Below are 20,751 nucleotides of genomic sequence, written 5' to 3'. Positions count from 1 at the left end.
ACATGTAGTAGCAGCGAATACAAAAAACACTGGGATCATTTAAAAACCAGTTAGATGCTGTGTGGGGAGCAGGGGAAACTGGAGACTTTCCACCTGGGGTGATCCAGATAGTAGTCACCCTCCCAGTCTCTCACAAATACTTGAAATGAGTGAAGTGAGAGGACTCGCGCTTCCATTTGCTTTCCCGACTATTAAAAAAAAAATCAAGAGTTGTTGCAGATTTAGGACCGAGTTGAGGAGGAACTTCTTCACACAAAGGGTTGTTAATCTGTGGAATTCCCTGCCCAGTGAAGCAGTTGAGGCTACCTCATTGAATGTTTTTAAGGCAAGGATAGATGGATTTTTGAACAGTAAAGGAATTAAGGGTTATGGTGAGCGGGCGGGTAAGTGGAGCCCACGAAAAGATCAGCCATGATCTTATTGAATGGCGGAGCAGGCTCCAGAGGCCAGATGGCCTACTCCTGCTCCTAGTTCTTGTGGCCAATGCAAAACTGACACCAGAAACATGTGACAGCAATTACTGACACCAAAACAAAACTTTCTGCTTCACAATTAACAGGCTGAAAGTGAAACAAGTGAAGCACTGTGTAGTGGACATCATGTAAAGAGGAGAACAGTTCATCCCAGTAATAGCAACAATTTTTTATTCTCAATGTAACATTGCAACAAGAGTATTGACCTGACTGGACACATGGCCCAGCGCCCGACTCCAGCACAAATACCGCATCTTGGCTATAGCCAAGTAAATATAAAGGAGGATCTTCGCTTCTCAAGGGAAATATCATTGCTGCCAATTATTCTCATGGGACACAGTCTTACCTCTTGTGTTGATCTTGGTATGAACCTGCTGCAACGGATCGCTGGACACCATGCAGGGCCACCAGGGGTAAGTGCCAACCTTTGCCCATACCAAGTCTCCAATCTGGTAACAAGAAGTCGAATCTACAGTCTGGTTTCCAGAAACTGGTAACCGATGATCCTGGAAAACATAGGGAGGGCAACATCATCATATTACGCCAAACGGCTGTGGCACAATCAAGTGGCTAACCAACAGAATTTTCTGGAATCTCAGACAGAAAGCCGAAACAGAGCTTGCGTGGAATCTGCTCATGATGATCAATTTGGCCAAATGAAAGACAAATGTGTTAACAATGCACCAAATACATCATTCAACATCCATGATGAAAACCTGATGGGCCAGGTTTGTTGGACACGGATAGGTCCAGAAGAGCTCTCATGCTGATCCAAACTGAATTGACTCCAGCTCAGCATATACATGACCACAGCAGCCCAGCAGGGGAGCAAAGTCAATTCGCAAATTCTTGCAACAAATTATTTTATTCTTTTATTTAAAAACTAAAAAAACCCTAGCTGTAACCACTGCAAAAAGAAGAGGGCAAACGCATAAGAGGGGGGAAAGAGGGGAAAGCATGTGCGCTGGCAGCCTAAAGGGAACACAACAGAATTACAAATTGAATGGAGGAGAAACGGAGATGAAAGGAGACTTGAAAAAGGTAAAAGAGAAAGAAGAAAACATTTCTAAAGAACGATCTGACTTCCAGTGATAGAACATATGGGTAAATATTGTGAAGGAGCTTTGTTCTGAATGGTTATTCAGAGCTTTTTCTTGAAATTGTAAACACTCCACGTTTTGCCTCGCTGAAGTGTGCAGCGTCTGGTTAAAATCTTAAACCACTTATGACGGAAATCCTCAGCTGCTTCTTGTTCAGTTCATGACTCGACATCCGGATCACTGCCCCTATGAGGCGAGACTAAATCAGTTAGGATTATATTCATTGGAATTTGGAAGAGTGAGAGGGGGTCTCACAGAACCTTATAAAATTCTAACGGGGTTCGACAGGGTAGATTCAGAAAGAATGTTCCCGATGGTGGGGGAGTCCAGAACTAGGGGTCAAAGTTTGAGGATAAGGAGTAAACCTTTTAGCACTGAGATGAGGAGAAATTTCTTCACCCAGAGAGTGGTGAATGTGTGGAATTCACTCCCACAGAAAGTAGTTGAGACCAAAACATTGCGTGATTTCAAGAAGATATTAGACCTTGCTCTTGGGGCTGAAGGGATCAAGGGATATCGGGGTTGGGAGGAGGGGGGTGGGGGGAGACAGGATCAGGATACTGAATTTGATGATCAGCCATGATCAAGATGAATGTTGGAGCAGGCTCGAGGGGCCCAATGGCCAACTCCTGCTTCCAGTTTCTATGTTTTCCTGCTCCGATTCCAAGACTCTCGCTGAAGCACGTAACACCTACAGCCTTTAAGCTTCAAATCAGAGTATGCCAGTGCGAAACGGTACTTTTGTTACAAAGGTGACAAGGTTTCCGAATGCAGCACAGACCACTGAGGTTCCTTCTGCCATTAGTTTGAAACGTAAGGAATCCTAGATGCATAGAGGACAAATTTCCTCTGCAAAGAGGGAAAAAAAATGACCCAAGTTGTCAGTGTCAAAATTGATGATTTCGAGTCCAGGCAACGAGCTCGAGAACATAATGTACACACCAATGGGATCCTGAAGGATGCCAGCAGCAGTCATGGTTCCACTTGCTCGGTAGTTCCTCAGAGATGTTTCTAATCTGACAACTGCCCATTACACTCCACTCCACTGTTTGTGCATTGCTTAACTATCAGCAAGGGGGTCCATCACGGAAAAGCATAGAAAACAGCACAACGGGACCATTGCGCCATTCAAGCCTGCTCTGCCATTCATTATAATCTGGCTGATGATCATATTCAAGATCCTGATCCCACCTCTCCCCCCGATCTCCCTTGATCCCCTTCACCCCAAGACCAATATCTAACTATTTCTTGAAAATATACAATGCTTTGGCCTCAACTATGTTCTGTGGTAGCGAATTCCATAGGCTGACCACTCTCTGGGTGAAGAGATTTCTCCTCATCTGTGTTCTGAACGGATCCTCAGAATGCGACCCCTGGTTTTGGGCACTCCCACCATCGAGAATATCCTTCTTGCATCTACCCTGCCTAGTCCTGTCAGAATTTTATAGGTTTCTGTGAAAACCCTCCTCAGTCTTCTGAACCCCAACGAATACAATCCTAACTGACTCAATCGCTCCTCATACATCAGTTCCGCCATTCCAGGAATCAGTCTGGTAAACCTTCTCTGCACTCCCTCTGGAGCAAGAACATCCTTCCTCAGACAAGGAGACCATAACTGCACACAATGTGGCCTCACCAAGGCCCTGTATAATTGCATTAAGATATCCCTGTTTCTGTACTCAAATCCTCTCGCAGTAAAGACAAATAAACCATTTGCCTTTTTACTGCCTGTTGCACCTGCATGCTTACCTTCAGTGACTGGTGTACGAAGAAACCCAGGTCTCGTTGCACATATCCCTCTCCTAATTTATGTTTCAGATAATAATCTGCCTTCCCATTTTTGCCACCCAAGTGGATAATCTCACATTTATCCAAATTATACTACATCTGCCAATCATTTACCCACTCATTCAACTTGTGCAAATCATACGGAAAGATCTCTACATCCTCCTCACAGCTCACCCTCCCATCCAGCTTTGCATCATTCTCCCACCCAGCAGAGGAGATTCCACAATCAATTATCTCCGATTGCAACAGGATCTTGATCAATTGGGCCAGTGGGCTGACGAATGGCAGATGGAGTTTAATTTAGACAAATGCGAGGTGATGCATTTTGGTAGATTGAACCAGGGCAGGACTTACTCAGTTAATGGTAGGGCGTTGGGGAGAGTTACAGAACAAAAAGATCTTGGGGTACATGTTCATAGCTCCTTGAAGGTGGAGTCACAGGTGGACAGAGTGGTGAAGAAGGCATTCGGCATGCTTGGTTTCATCGGTCAGAACATTGAATACAGGAGTTGGGACGTCTTGTTGAAGTTGTACAAGACATTGGTAAGGCCACACTTGAAATACTGTGTGCAATTCTGGTCACCCTATTATAGAAAGGATATTATTAAACTAGAAAGAGTGCAGAAAAGATTTACTAGGATGCTACCGAGACTTGATGATTTGGGTTATAAGGAGAGTCTGGATAGACTGGGACTTTTTTCCCTGGAGCGTAGGAGGCTGAGGGGTGATCTTATAGAGGTCTATAAAATAATGAGGGGCACACATCAGCTAGATAGTCAATATCTTTTCCCAAAGGTAGGGGAGTCTAAATCTAGAGGGCATAGGTTTAAAGTGAGAGGAGAGAGATACAAAAGTGTTCAGAGGGGCAATTTTTTCACACAGAGGGTGGTGAGTGTCTGGAACAAGCTGCCAGAAGTAGTAGTAGAGGCGGGTACAAATTTGTCTTTTAAAAAGCATTTAGATAGTTACATGGATAAGATGGGTACAGAGGGATATGGGCCAAATGCGGGGACTTGGGATTAGCTTAGATGTTTTTAAAAAAAAGGGCGGCATGGACAAGTTGGGCCAAAGGGCCTGTTTCCATGCTGTAAACCTCTAATGACTCTCTGAGTTCCTTCAGCTTGACTCTCCTGGAAATGTAAACTTTACGGAAAAAAAAAGGCAAAATACTTGGAAGAGAAGTGGAAGTCAGTTAAACACCAAGCTAAAGGCAAAATACTGCAGATACTGGAATCGGAAACAAAAACAGAAAATGCTGGAAGAACTCAGCAGGTCTGACATCATCTGTGGAGAGAGAATAGAGCCAACGTTTCGAGTCTGGATGCCACTTGGTTGGAGCGAGGGAGTTGCCTATGCAGTTGAGTCAGTAGTGTCAGAACTCGACGAGATTAAAATGAGCCCTTGAACAAGAAGGGCCTACAGCACCCTGCAGCTGCAGTTTTAAACTGGAGCATCAGATGCACCCTGACGTTTTCAACATTTGACATATAATTTCTTCATCAGGCAAGGCCCTCCTCCCTCCTACACTCACTCTCACAGGCTGAGCAGATGCCTGGCACTGTTTCTTGCCTGCGTTTTAACAAGATTGGTCCATTGTTACATAGATTGTTTGAAGGGACGTTGGTCTGTTTCTGAAATTCAACCAATAGGACTTGTAATGAATTATATAATGAATTCCTCCTTTTGTTGACTCAGGGAATCACTCCAAGCCTACAATACAAACCCAAGGTTAGTAGAATGCTCCTCTATTCGCCTTCCTGATATTATTAGATTCAATAATTCTTACCATGCATTTCTTACTTGGAATACACGTGTATTTTTCAGACTAACTTGAACTCACTTGCACACGTCTCACTGACCGATGAGTCTGCACAGCACTTGTAAAGACTTCAAGTACGTTGAAGAAATATGCTTGGTCAGCACATCCACTTCCTCTTTCTGATTTACTCTTACCACGATACTCTTACATGTGATTCTGCAGGGCCTGAGTTAGGAAAGGCAACCAACCTCCGTCAAGAATTTTATATATAATCAATTCAGATCAGAGAAAGAATGTCAGGACAGCCTACTGGAAGCACAGAGTTTGCCAAAGTGGCTAAGCGATTAATCAAAACGCTGTATTTGTACAAACTAACTGGAAAAGAAAATGATATTGAGCCCAGGACAACACAAGCATTGCATTTTAAGGTTTCACCACGATCTTCCTCCTTTCACCCACCCAGTCAGTACTGCTCTTGAACAAGTCAATCTGCCTCACGACTTGGCTTTGCTTAGCCTCCTCCAGCCCAGGAGAACCGTCACTGCAAGCTTGTATTCTACCAATTCACAGCGCATCAACAAACTGTTATATCAACTCCAAGTACGCGAACAATGGTACAGCTTATTTCAGATAATTTTGACTGACACACAGTCCATTTTACTAAAGATATCGGCACTTCAAGTCTGCACAAAGGTTATATTCAACAAAAGACAATCTGTGATGCATGTCCCCAATTGTACACAGAAATCACTAACAGTAACTAACGAAGCATTGCATCCAGTTCTGGGCACCACACTTGGAAGATGTGAAAGTATTAGGAGAGGGTGCAGAACAAATTCATGAGAACGAAGTTCCTCATCTCTGGAATCAGTGGCATAGAAGGATTTTAGAACTTGGGACTGTTCAGAGACAATCTGATGGAATTTTTCAAAACCACGTGGGGTCTGAACAGAGGAGATTGAAGTACATTCTTCGTCTTGGTGAAATGATCAAGATCCAGAAGGCACAAATTTGAGTTAATCGGCAAAAGAAGCAGGGCAACATGAAGAAAAACTTATTCAAGCAGCAAGTGGTTAGGATCTGGAATGCACTACCCAAGATTGTGGCGGAGGCAAGGTCAGCTGGGGCTTTCAAAAGAGAATTGTATCATTATTTGAAAAGGAAGAATGTGCAGGGTCGCACTCAGTGAATTGCTCCTTCAGAGGACAAGCACAGACACAATGGGCTGAGGAGCCTACTTTAATACTTCAATCATTGTGATTTTAACAAGGCGCTGCAGCGAAGAGCTAAACACTGATGACAGCATTTAACCAAAGTTCGGTGACTGAGATATTTTCCACGCATTACTGCTAATATTCCAGGAGAGTGACGTTGAAAAGGGAACACCACAACAATTACCCGAGCTGAAAGAGTAACAGTAAAGGCTCGGCCAAGTTGTGCTGTGGGCTCAGTGCAGCTTGTTGGAACGATTCCACACACGCTGCAATTGTGAGAAGCTTGCATGAGGGCCAATGGAGAATGGGTTGCACAGAGATAAACTTGCAGGGCCACAGGATAGAGCCGGGGAATAGGACTGACTGCACTGCTCTACAGGACGCTGGCCTGGACTCCTCCTATGACTGTAAATAACTCATTTAGAGTGCGTATGCAGAGGACATGCAGTCATTACCTGATTACCACAAATTTTAAACTCTGAATGATCTCAACCCAAATTTCTGGTTCTTTGTGAACTGAAGACTTAGTCTTGAATTTCTTCCATCTGTGCATCATTTGCAAAATAAATAACTAATTTCAGTACTCAAAATGCTGAGTAGAAAGCCAATATTACAGTCTCGCTCTTCAGTATTCAAGTTAACACAACAGTCTTTGACCTTCAATGTGATCTCATGGTGCACACACATTTTTCATTAGTTATATTAATAGAACCATGCCATACAACATTTCTCAACATATGTCCCATTGTCAAAGAAAAAGAAGTGAGAATGGCTCCACTTGTTGGATACAGCAAGACAGGGACACAGCAATACAGCCTTATAGAGGTGTGAGTGAGCATCATCACAGTTTGGCCTGCAGAGCCACACTTTGCTGAGGATTGATGAGAATCTGTTAGCCGTGTGTGAATTCAAGTTCCGCTCCAATGACAAAGTGTAGACTGGCGCTCCAGTACAGTGAACTGTCACGATGGCACAGTGGTTAGCACTGCTGCCTCACAGCGCCAGGGACCCGGGTTCGATTCCCGGCTCGAGTCACTGTCTGTGTGGAGTTTACACATTCTCCCCATGTCTGCGTGGGTTTCCTCCAGGTGTTCCAGTTTCCTCCCACAGTCCAAAGATGTGCGGGTTAGGTGGATTGGCCGTGGTAAATTGCTCCTTCGTATCAGGGAGATTAGCAAGGTAAATGTGTGGGGTTACAAGATAGGGCCTGGGTGGGATTGTGGTCGGTACAGACTCGATGGGTCGAATGACCTCCTTCTGTACTGTAGAGATTCAATGGTTTAAGTGCCAACTGCCAGACACAACTTTAAACTGAGGCTCCACCAGCCCCCTCTGATGGCTGGAAGAGATTCCATGGCAATATTTTCTTCAGAGCAGGGGAGTTCTCCCAGATGTCAGTCACTCTTTATTCCTCAATCAACAGAATTAAAATGGATGACCTGCTCATTATCACAATGCTGTTGGTGAATCTTGCTAGATTCAAATTGGCTGCCACATGTCTGACATTGCAACCGGTGACCACACTTCAAAATAATTTTACTGGATGTAAATAATTCTGTGACACCGGGAGTTGTCAATGCATTTTGTTGAAAATTTAGTTTGCTTGGAAATGCACAAATCTGGTCTTGGTTCAACTGATATCACACCTGCCTCCCATTGAAGATGTTGTGGGATCCAGGGCCCATCCCTTCGAGACATTATCCAATTAAACATTTCAATGCTCTGCTGAAGGACTGCAGCATTATCTTTTTCAGATCAAATGTAAAACCAACATTTTATTCAAGGCAGCAAGGAAAGTCAACATCCTTCCTTCAACTACCACCAAACAAAACAGGTTATTGATATTGCTCCTGACTCTACATGAATTGGCTCCTACGTGTCTGCACACATTACATGCAAACTCCACACATATCAAGTGGTCGCAGTTCAAAAAGAATTCATTGGTCATGGAGCATTTTGGGGTATCCCAACAACATAAAGCACAACGAAAATACAAGGTCTTGATTTCTTACTGGCTCAACTGTTACATGTTCTGAGAACAAAACTATATAAAACAAATAGAATGCAAGTGAAAATAGAGATTTGAAATGCTGGTTCAATTTACAGCATCTGTCTGAACTGAAGCAAAAATTCCACAACTGAGAATACAAGCTTGGCCATCAGAGTGACTTCACTCGAAGCATAATATCATCCAACTGAAAGAGAAGCTATCAGAGGCAGGCAGAGCCCAATGTGATCCTCAAAGAATATCCACAATACTGATGTGTGCAAGGTACGAGAACACAAACACAGTTTAAAAATAAGTTAAGATACAGGAGGAGACATTTCTTCTCCGACGGTTGCTAGTCTGTGGAACTCTCTTTCCCAGAAAGCAGTGGAAGCCAGGTCACTGTTTTTAAGGCCGAGTTAGACAAGAATCTTGATTGACAAGGGAGTCAAAGATTATGGGCAATCGACAGGAAAGTCAAGTCGAGCTCACAGTCAAATCAGCCATGATCTTATTGAATGGCAGAGTAGGCTTGAGGGGCTGAATGACCGACTCGTAAATGCTGTGTACATTGCAGCAAAGGTCACTGGATAGCCACTTGGAAGAGAAACCTGTCCGATTTCCACTCATGAGCCCAGACGTTGTGAGGCTATTCTTAGCATGCCTGTCAACACTCAGATTATGATGTGGAGATGCCGGCGTTGGACTGGGGTGAACACAGTAAGAGTTTTAACAACACCAGGTTAAAGTCCAACATGTTTATTTGGTAGCAAATACCATTAGCTTTCGGAGTGCTGCTCCTTCATCAGATGGAGTGGAAATCTGCCTCCATGATTTCCACTCCATCTGACGAAGGAGCAGCGCTCCGAAAGCTAATGGTATTTGCTACCAAATAAACCTGTTGGACTTTAACCTGGTGTTGTTAAAACTCTTACTGTGTTCACTCAGATTAGCCAGGTCTTGGTCATGACCTTTAAGGCTACAGTGGGAGGAACTTCTTGGATTTTTCTTCCTGAAATTTGAAAGCTGCCTGAGGTGTTCCTTCAGCATGAACAGGCTAAACTTAATCTGCGTAGGCCCCGTAACATTCTGCTTTTTGGCCTTCACCAGAGGGTGAGCAAGACCAGATTTTTCTCGAACAAATACCGAGGGCGAGATATGGGGGTTTGCTACGCAAATGAAGGATTCGCAGAAATGAGAAAGGGCGAAAAGCCAGGATTTAATCGGCGAACACCAAGGTAAATGAAGGATTACAAAAAATTGCTTGTTTCTGATTTGCCGTAATTGACTATAATTGCCAAGTTGTTTTTCTGTAACTTCAGAAACACTTGCAGGGCAAGGGCAGGATGGACCTCCTTGTGCACAAATCATTGAAGGCCTCACATCGGATGATGCATGATGTCCAGCGCTTTGCACTCAAGTTGACCAAGAGTGCCGAAAGGTTGCTGGTACCCAGGATCTCTGACACCCTCCTCCCTTCCCCTCACCCCTTCCCTTCCCCTGGGAATTGAACCGAGGTCCCTGAAGCTGTGAGGCACCAGTGCTAACTACTGTGCCTCCTGGGATGTTTGGTTATTACAGAAAAGCTACAGTGGTAAAAGCACCCGCCCACTACCTGACAACATGCCCCATTAAAATGGATGAAAAATTGTTCCTTATCATGCTATGTTCTTCTCAAACTAATATCTCAAACTCCTGGAGCTGCTTAAAAGGCCTCTGCGACACAAAGCTGAAATCTCACTTCTGGGGTGCTCTTGCTTTCAAAATGCCATTATAGTCACCTTAATATCAATGAATTGATCCTTATCTTATGGATCACTCATTAGAAAAGGATAACTTCCAGCTCCAAAAGCCATTTGACAGAGAGAGCTTGATTCTTTGCCCTATTTTGAAAGATATTTGCTGCTCTACATACTTGGTCTTGTCATGCAACACAACTCCCAGTCAAAATGAGGGGGTAAGCTCTCCTTCTGAAGAATACTGAATGAACTGGGCATCCACAAGTAATTGGGGTGACCAGTGCTCATCACTCCCAGCTGACCACTTCCACAAAGCTGAATAACATTACTAATCAGGACTGTTTGAAGGCAAACACTCAAAAGTACAGAATAATCTCCGACAGTAATCTACCTTCAGTCAGATATCACGCGTCACAACACACCAGTCAGAAACCTGGGAAGGCTGTTCTTGTTTTCTCCACACCAACTGGCAGAGATACAAGATGATGACACTAACATATGTCAAGATATGCCCTGCCACATTGGGAGTGTTGAGCATTTGTATGTAAACATCAGGCTGTCCACTTGTTGACTGATTCTGCACTCAGTACATCTCTCACCACTGTAAATTGAGAAAAGCTGCCTACATGTTACAGGGTTACGGTCGACTCTTAATGCCTGCTCCAGTGCCAGCCATACGTGGAATATCATGCTCTGCAGTTGGGTTTGCTCGCGATTTACTGAAGTGGCTTTTTCCATTGCCCCCCCACGAGTAATGAAGACATTCAGATGGCATTTCACATGTGAAACAGGAAGGAAACATTTCTCACCTTTAGTTTGAAACTGCACCAGGGGATTGTGAAAACACATTCACTAATTGCAAAATATTTACTCAATATAAACAGGCCATTTGATTCAACAGCTTCACGCTACTCTTTATGCTCTCCTATCCTTCTTGTAACCACCTTGACAAATCTTTCTACACTTCCCATTAAATGCTTTTATCTTCCTTTTTTCTTGCTGCCATTATATTAATACAATTACACCAACGCCCACCTAGTTTCCCTTCTTGATTATATTAGAACCAGAAACATCTAATCCTATTCTTTAAGTAGCTCTGCTTCAGTCACTCAGTTCTTGGTGGCTGATGTATTGCTTGATTTTGGATGTTGTGCGCATTGCTGTAAACAGGGACTTTAATATCGCTTTTAGTACTTGTTCCATTTCCTTTCGTTTTCACTTGCCCTTTTAAAACTTGTTTTATTACTATATTTGTTTCCTGACATAGACGTTATCCTTGATCTTAGCCTTTACTCTCATATCCTATTTCTTTTAGCTTCACACAGAACAGAAACACAAACTAAGGGACACAGAATGTGTGCGAGGATGGGGACATTGGTGGGGAACACAGATTACACATCCAATTTGTTCCTGTTAGTTACACAACTATCTTCCAGCGGAAGCCTTAAAAAAAAGGAACTGGGCCACACCCTGAGAGTGAATATGGTGTTTCCACCTCTGAGACACAGATCCGTATGTACTTCAACCCTCAGTCTCAATTCTCTGGTAGATTTAAAGGTCCTTTGTCAAGAATGAATATGGAAATGTTAATCTAGTTCCAACGCACAAGGAAGAGCCTCAAATACAAAACCATTTCAAATTTCCCAATGAAATTCTCAGATTGTATTTGGAACTATTGTAGCAAATGGAAAATGATGCACGAGTTCAGCACATCATGGTTTCGGAATATCGACACTGATATTATTGTGCACACTGGATGCAACTTCATGCTACATCGAATTGCTATGTGTGATCACTGATGTTGCTGTTGGCACTGCTTCCCAAAATGGATGTGTCCTATTTCCCAAACCCGACAGTGGTCACCTCAAATGAACAATAAATTCATCAAAAGAACGCATCAAGATTCTGGTTTTAAACCCTCCTTTTATTTCAGCTGCTTTTTCTTGTCATTGCTGACATTTGCTGGGGTATCAGTGATAGCTTGACCAACGGCACGGTGGGCGGCACGGTAGCACAGTGGTTAGCACTGCTGCTTCACAGCTCCAGGGTCCTGGGTTCGATTCCCAGCTCGGGTCACTGTCTGTGTGGAGTTTGCACATTCTCCTCGTGTCTGTGTGGGTTTCCTCCGGGTGCTCCGGTTTCCTCCCACAGTCCAAAGATGTGTGGGTTAGGTTGATTGGCCAGGTTAAAAAAATTGCCCCTTAGAGTCCTGGGATGTGTAGGTTAGAGGGATTAGCGGGTAAAATATGTGGGAGTAGGGCCTGGGTGGGATTGTGGTCGGTGCAGACTCGATGGGCCGAATGGCCTCCTTCTGCACTGTAGGGTTTCTATGATTTCTATGAACTGACAAGACTTCACATCCAAGATCAGTGTCAGCAGTCTACAGGACGATGGAGAACATCAAAACTGATCTACTCTTGATATACAACTTGTATACATACTGCCATGCATTTAGTTGAAGTATCTGCACATCTACTTTCCAACCTTGTGGCCGATTCTTTTGTTCTCTATCTTAGTGTTGTTAATTGCCATTTCTTAACTGGTGCCCAAGATCTGCTAACTCAGTACAGACCAAGAATAAAAATTGGGACCTTGTTAGTGCTTCAATCGGCAGTACCTTGATCCAGAAGTTGATCACAAAGCTTTGAAAATAACTCTTAAAAAGCAGACAACCCCACATACAAGCCAGACATCTTCCACAGAAATCATTCTCTATCCACTCAAAACTGTATCACTCACAGTCCGTTTCCATTGCTGAAATATTCATTTAACCATTCTTGTCTTTAATTCACATTCTTCATTCAAATACCCACGGTGCTAAGACGAAAGGACAAGGGCTGTTCAATCATTCCCAGTGCAAGTTGTGAATCACAGACATGGGCCCATAACCCCCTCCCCCACCACCAGAGAGGCAATCAGCAGTGGATTACCACTAAGTGGCGACTAACTTCTGCTTGAAATCCAAAGCTCCTGCCTCCCCTGACCTTCCCAACACAAGCCAGGTGAGAGTAAAACAGTGAAGCATTTCAGGAGTACCAGCATCGATGTGTAGAAGGAGCAGAGCTCTGCAGCACAAAGTTTGTCTTAAGTTAGCAGCGCTATCTTTCCTTCTAACTCTCTCAGAGTAACTATCAGGGTAAAACTAGCAGAACCATCTGAAGTTAGTGATTTAAAGTCACTTTGTCAGATGGTTCTCAGCCTAGCATAATTGTCCAGGGGAAGTTAGCCCTTCTGGACACTTCCCAGAAGAATTCTCCTGCAGATCTTCAGGGTGCCTCCCCAAATCCTACGCTGGGAAGCCAGGGGGTTATGGCCCATAGACACAGAGTGTCTCGAAGAGTGTATCGAAAGGTGAATATCTTATGAAAACAGAGTTGGGCACTTAAATTGTCAACTGAAAACTACAATGTCCATCATTAGGCAATCTGCACAAGACGGCACTCAGTTTCAAGGTTTTAAGAAGTTAGCTGTGGGTGAAGAATGAGTGTAGATGGCACACTCCTTCCCTCCCCAATTGAATTGTAAGCCACTATTTGCCAGTATGCAGATTTTTTTTTAAAGCACGAGAAAGATAACTGATGAAAGGATCAAGCGCACAAGATTTCGTGACACCTTTTTGAACAAAGTATTATTTTTTGCAGCCTATCCTCGAAGATTTTGGTTACTTAATACAGGATGGTAGAAGCTTGTCAGGTAGCAATAAAGCATTAATTCAGTGACATAAAAAAAACCCACAAGAGCAAAGCTTCAGAATTTTAGCAATGCTACAGAGGCTCTTGCCCTTCTGTTAAAAATAGTCTGAACAGTACTTTATCCTATAACTGTCATCAGTAAAAGCCTGTGCATTTTTTTTTAAAAAAGCTTCCAACAACTTTCCAACAGAATCGCAAATATTGCAGATACGCAGTCAGCTGCGACTACGCAAACATGGGCTCTGAGAAAACCAACATGTCTTTTTCTTTTCAGCAGCAACAAGGAATATATCTTTCCCATTAACCGGCATCAGTATCACACATGCATGCACAATACACACGCACACACATACAAACAAATGTTTCCTCAATGATTTGATAGTTAAATTTCCTTCAATATGTGGCACTAAATCAGACAGATCAAATAATGATGATCCAAGAGGTACCAAGTTAGCGGAAATCACTGCCACAATTGGCCTCACCAACCCAAAATTTGGCAGAAGAAATTGACAGAGTTTAAGATGGATTCTAAAAATTTGTCTGGCATTTAGATTATGAAAATCAAATCAGTGTGACAATTTTATTCACTGGTCAAGTCTCCATTTCCATAATTCTAATTAGTTCATTTTAATGTTTGCCATTCATAATTTTGCAAAATCTTTCCCTTCCCCATTCACATTCCAAAGTAATACACTATCCAAACACACTCCAGCAGAAAGATATTCTCTCGATCATAGCCAACATTCCACTCTATCTCCCTGGATCTGACTGAAAGGGAAGTGTGTAATAAAGGCTTGCGAATTATGTAATGAATGGATTATCATCTACTCCTCAGAACCAAATACAGTTCAGCAACAAAGCCTCCAGTGCCACTGACAGCAATGCAGACTTCCAAAAATCTCAAACCACACAGAAAAAGGAACCTGCACTGGACACTAGCTCGAGCTATAATAGCCTATATATTCCATCGGGAAGTGATCCCTCGACATCAGCCCTTGCCAGATGTGCAATTCAATCAACAAGCAAAACGATACAAGAGAACAGATGCTTATACGCGGGGGGGGGGGGGGGACTTGTGTATGAGTAATCATTTTACATGACTACTTGTTGAAATGGGATGTGTTGCCACAAGCTCTGGACAGTCATTGCTACATGCTCGGCAACAGAAGTTTGCAGCCGTATGTTTTTGCACTGATGCACAGCGAAGGGCCACAACAGAACAAAATTCACCACAGAAAAAAAAAAGCATGGCTTATTACATTTGATGACAGAGCCACAGCAGTAAAAGTTAAAATAAACAGACCACATTCCAAAATTTAGTTTCTGCTACTGCAATTTAAAAAAAGGATCCGGGGAACAAAGGCTGGTGTTGACTGCACTCCAAGTTCCTTGAATATCCATTTTGTTTCTTTCCAATTTCCATTAATACGATTACTGAAATACCAGGTCTTTTCAATTATCCTTTGAGATATTTCTATAGACAACACAGCCCAGACCAGGAGTAGCAGAAATTAACAGTGCATTCACATCACAATAAACCTATAATAAAATGCCAAACTGACTCGGCAACAGAGTGAAACAAGACATCTGCCTGAAGTGAGTCACGCTCCACTATCACATCAGGCCCCAAACACAGGAGCTCAGCTGCAATTTCACCATAACGGCAGCAGTGAGAATTTAAAACACGTCACACCCACACTAAGCTGCTTTGCAACATGGCCTGACCGCCATGATTTCTTCCAAACAGCATGCTTTAGATAACGTCTGTGTGGCAAATCAAGTGAATGTCGGACGTATGCTAATCACAAAGGAGGACTTTGCCACCTTAGCCAACTGCTTGGGAAGAGAACGGAAAAGGCTCAGGAGCAGGTGGCGAGTCTTGAGGAAGCACATGAGATAAAAATAAAGACATTATGAACTACAGTACGAATTACAGGGTCCAGAGAATTGGAGTTGCCCCTCCAGAGCACTATTGCACTAATACCATAATAAATTTAATGTTCATATGTCGAGCACTCTACAGAAGTTGCTATGATTGGTACATGTAGTGGGAATCACAAATGTCCTTCTTGATGTACATTTATGATGCTAATGTGTCCAGTGATTCTATCTTTGGACTATTTTTCCAAAGATATGATACAAACAGACTAATATACTTTTCATTAAAACAGATGAATGATTTGGGGTTATCTATTGCTTTGTTAAAATAGGATAAACTAATTTGCAAACAAATCCACATCCTTATGCTCAAAAATAAAGAGGCTCAGAGACAGTTACCCCTTCATGCTTTGGCATTACTGATGTATTCTGACTTTTTTTTTTAAGCACTGATGTGCAGGTTCAGAGTAGATATCCTCAGCCAGACCCAACAGACCCCATGTTTCCTCTGACTGAGGTGAAGTGACAAATAGAAAAGATTACTGATTACTCAAGTTAGAAGACCAACTGGTATCTCCTGAATGTTGTCCAATTGGGGCTTTGGCTGTGGTTTGGAAACAACAATAACTTGCATTTATAAAATGCCTGTGATGTAGTAACACATTGAATAGGTTGGGACTTTATTCCCTGGAGCGTAGAAGATTGAGGGGAGATTTGATAGAGGTGTATAAGATTTTGATGGGTATGGATAGAGTGAATGCAAGCAGGCTTTTTCCGCTGAGGCTAGGGGAGAAAAAAACCAGAGGGCATGGGTTAAGGGTGAAAGGAGAAAAGTTTAAAGGGAATATTAGGGGGGGCTTCTTCACACAGAGAGTGGTGGGTGTGTGGAATGAGCTGCCGGATAAAGTGGTAAATGCATTTAAGAAAAACTTGGACGGGTTCATGGATGAGAGGGGTGTGGAGGGATATGGTCCAAATGCAGGTCAGTGGGACTAGGCAAAAAATGGTTCGGCACAGACAAGAAGGGCCAAAAGGCCTGTTTCTGAGCTGTAATTTTCTATGGTTCTACATCACAAGATGCTTCCCAGGAACATCATCTGACAAAATCTGACACCTAGCCAAAGGAGGAGACATTGAGGAAGATGATGAGAAAGCTTGGTCAAAGAGATCAGTTTCAATGAGTATCCTGAAAGACAAGAAAGAGGTGAAGAAATGGAGAGGAATTTCTATGTTAGAGCGACGGAAGATGAAGGCACGACTGCCAACAGTTGGATGAACAGACAGAGCAGGATGTGCAAGATATACAGTTGTAAGCATGTAGAGTTCTCAATGGGTCGGAGGCCTGAATGAGGTTCCATATAGGAGTGGAGACAACTATGAAGAAATATGACAACAGGACGAAAATGTTTTTGAAAGTCGAGATGTTTCTGGACCAGGTGCCAATATATGTCAGCAAGCAGAGGGCTGGTGGGCAAGTGGGCGTTCGCGTAGGCTTGAATATTAACAAAAGAATTCTAGATAAGCTGAAGTTGATGGAGGGTGGAAGATGCGGGCACTGGAATAATCTAGACATGGAGTGACAGAAACCTGGATGAGGAGTTTCACCAGCAGAAAATCTAAGGCAGAAGCAAGATAAGTGTGGTATGAAGGAAAAAATAAATTGTCTTTGAGAGTGAGGGGGCAGAGGATTGAACGCTCAGCTTACGGTCTGATAGGGCACACAGATTGCAAATGGTCGACCAAGATGATGAATGAAATCGCTAACAATGGCGATTTCCCAGGGGGTAGAAATTGCACCTCAGTCAAGCAGTCTGAAATCACAGAAGCAGCCGAGATGGTGCTGAGGTAGAACCACATGTTTAAAATATTACGGAGTGGCAGCATGCAGATGAGAAATGGGAAAGGAGCAAGGACAAAGGACTCCAGAGAAACAGCGCTGGGTCAAGAAAAGAAGCTATTGGAACAGATACTTTGACATTGTCCTTGCAGTGTGGAGCCAAGTGAAAGCAGTCACACTCTGGCCAATAGCAGAGAACGCAGTTGGTCCAATTGTGTCAAAGGACATTGACAGGTCCAAATGGACAAAAAGACTTGAGCACCGCCAAAACAAAAGTGTGTGTAAATTACTTAACACAGAAGAAGAATCGTAGAATTCCTACAGTGCAGAAGAGGCTATTCGGCCCATCGAGTCTACATTGACTCTCTGACAGAGTATCTTACCCAAGCCATCTCCCCAATCCCATCCCTGCAATCCCACACATTTACCAGGGCTCATCCCATCTAACCTACACATCTCTGGATGCAAAGGGATAACTTGGCATGTCCAATCCACCTAATCCGCACATCTTTGGATTGTAGGACGAAACAGGAGCACCCGGAGAAAACTCACGCAGACACGGGGAGAAAGTGCAAACTCCACACAGTCACCTAAGGCCGGAATTGAACCCGGGTTCCTGGAGCTGTGAGGCAGCAGTGCTAACCCACTGTGTCACCGTGCCATCCCTGCATAATGTCATACTTATGACTTTACTTGGTTGGAACACAGAACCTTTTCAATGTTGATGGAACCAGGCATTGATTCCAACAAATTAACAAAACTATGTTAAACATTCCTGTGCAATATGCAGCTGTACCTGGACAAGAGGATTCCCACAAATCGTTTTGCATTCTTCAGGCTCCACTTTGATAGCTTTATGCTCTTGGCTCTCGACGCTGGCAGAATCATGCTTATTCCTTTTCTTTTTCTCCTTTTTTTGTTTGCGAGCCACTGTGGACTCCGCAGCCTGAGCTTGCTGCTCGTTCAGGAGATCCCCACAGAGTGAGGACTCAAACAGTGCCTTCCCGTTGTGGTAAGTTTTGGTGATACGCAGTTTAATCTCCGGAGAGCCCGTCTTCTTTGGGGTGACAGGCTCGGGAACAGGTGGAGAAGGCGCTTTCTCCTGAATCTCAGGCTGTTTCACCAAGTAATTTCCTCCTGTATAACAGTCAGTGGAACCAAAATTCCTATATGTTCCATAGCCATTGGCAGATCCATTGGGGAGCTGAGAGTATGCTGGGTATTTGCTTGGTGTTTCATACATATTAACACTCGAGTAGCCGTTGGTGACTGGTGAGACTGTATCAGCACCAGAAGCAGGAAAGATAAACCCTTGCTGTAGGGAAGCCTCATAGGATTGCCCTCTGTCTTCCCTAATGCCACTGCTGGCATTCAGAACGTCAGGAACCTGCCTCATATTGGCTGAATCAATAAGTTGTTGTGGCAGTTGAATCGTGTTTCCCATGATACCTTTCATGAATGTGAAGGAGAGATCCATCGTGTTGCCCCCGCATCCTCAACTTTCCCTCTCTCCTGTTGAGCCTGTGGAACAATGACAAAAAAAAACACCATTAGCCCTCATCCTTTGCAGCAATTTCTAACAGAATTCCAGCTAAAATAGGACACATGCAACACAACGCATAACTCCAAAAGATTTAATAAATGCGTACTAACTCATTAACTTATTCAAGATTATCTTGACTGCTGACACCAGTGAACGGTTATGTCATGAACACTCAGGAACCTGCAATTATATACTGCCTGCCTGCGAGTTGTAAAACATCACAAGGTGCTTCCCAGGAGCATCATCTGCCACCTAACCAAAGAATGAGATATTGAGAGAGGTGACCAAATAGGGCAAAGAGATCAGTTTCAAGGAGTGTCCTGAAGGTCAAGAGGTGGAGAGATGGAGAACAATTTCTGAAATTAGAGAGTGACAGAAGAAGAAGACATGACTGCCAACAGTTAGATGGAAAGAGAGAGAGGGTGTGCGAGATCCACAGTTGTCGGCACATAGAATTGTCAGTGGGTTGTCGATCTGAATGAGGTTCCAGAGATAGGGAAGGGTGCAGCATGAAGACATTTTGCATTAAGTTTACAGAGCCTTCAAAACCAACTATTCAAATTGCTTTTAAAAACAATCTAACCTCAAACAGCATGAAGCAGCAAAGAACAGGAAATTGAACCCGCATCCCCTACACCCTCCCCTCCCCCCCCCACTCCCCCACCCATCTGACATCATCTGATCTGACAACTTGGTCAATCACCAGAAGACATGAACATGAAAACTGATTTCCATTGTAATGCCAAGTTTTAAACATGTTAACTATTATTTGGGGAAACGTTTCAAATACTCTTTGTAGATATGTTGATGCAAAGGGGAGGCCAGGACATTTATTCTGCTAATACCCCTGTTGGTTCCAATCAAAGACATTTCCAATGATCTAACCACACTGGGACACGCTCCCGTGTTAATGGCCTTATGTAAGTGCATTGTTGTTTACTCCCATTGCCTGGCTCTTTCCACACATCATTTCACATTTCTCTACTTCTACTATTCCCTTTTAAATTGACTTGCGCTTCAACAGCTTCTTGCGGTAAAGCAGTCTACATATTAACTGCTTGAAAATAATTCCCTCTAACTTACGTTTCTGCCTTTTGTTTTGTCCATCAAGATAAATCATCCAGTACTATTTATTTTCTCAAACTCTTAATCGTCAACATTCTATAAGATCCACCCTCAACTTCCTCTGCTCCAAGAAATTCCAATTATTATGACATCCACTGCAATGTCTTTCTATCTTAATATCATTTTTGTGAATCTACAGTTGTCATTGCTGAGGTGGTCTCTCTCACTCATCAGAAGCTTAAGACTCTCTGATAATGCTCCCAATTGCAGCTGAACTGGAATAAAAAGAAACATGCAACGCATCCTCAAGCGAAGTGTTTGTTCAGTTCCACATTTCCATCAATAATCTCACCATACACATGGGGACGGCTCTATTTCACAACACCTGTCCACCCATTCCACTCCCTGTCGTCAGAAAAATGATTTGTACCAAACTCCTGTCAATAGAAGAGTAACTGAGATCAGGAACTCAGAAGCATAGAAAGGGAGCGAAAAGCCTTCCATTCAATTACACGATGTTCATAGAATCATAGAAACCCTACAGTGCAGAAAGAGGCCATTTGGCCCATCAAGTCTGCACTGACCACAATCCCACCCAGGCCCTACCCCCATATCCCTACACATTTACCCGCTAATCCCTCTAACCTATGCATCTCAGGACTCTAAGGGGCAATTT

General features: G+C 43.3%; 1 protein-coding gene across 8 annotated transcripts in view; it reads right to left on the bottom strand.

Annotated features, from left to right (window-relative positions):
- nsd3 (nuclear receptor binding SET domain protein 3) overlaps positions 1-20,751 on the bottom strand; it is a 77,452-nt gene that overhangs the window by 46,487 nt on the left and 10,214 nt on the right. For all 8 annotated transcript variants that reach the window (XM_078239394.1, XM_078239400.1, XM_078239398.1 and 5 more), the window contains exons 2-3: positions 18,264-18,988; positions 820-979 (exon numbers count right to left, since the gene is read on the bottom strand). In XM_078239394.1, the coding sequence (XP_078095520.1) occupies positions 820-979; positions 18,264-18,944 (841 nt within the window). In that variant the 5' untranslated portion in view covers positions 18,945-18,988. The remainder of the gene's footprint in view (positions 1-819; positions 980-18,263; positions 18,989-20,751) is intronic.

This window comes from Mustelus asterias, chromosome 22, assembly GCF_964213995.1.
Source record: "Mustelus asterias chromosome 22, sMusAst1.hap1.1, whole genome shotgun sequence".
Classification (NCBI taxonomy): Eukaryota; Metazoa; Chordata; class Chondrichthyes; order Carcharhiniformes; family Triakidae; genus Mustelus; species Mustelus asterias.
Note: the sequence above shows the minus strand (reverse complement) of the source record. Positions and strands in the feature narration are given on the sequence as shown.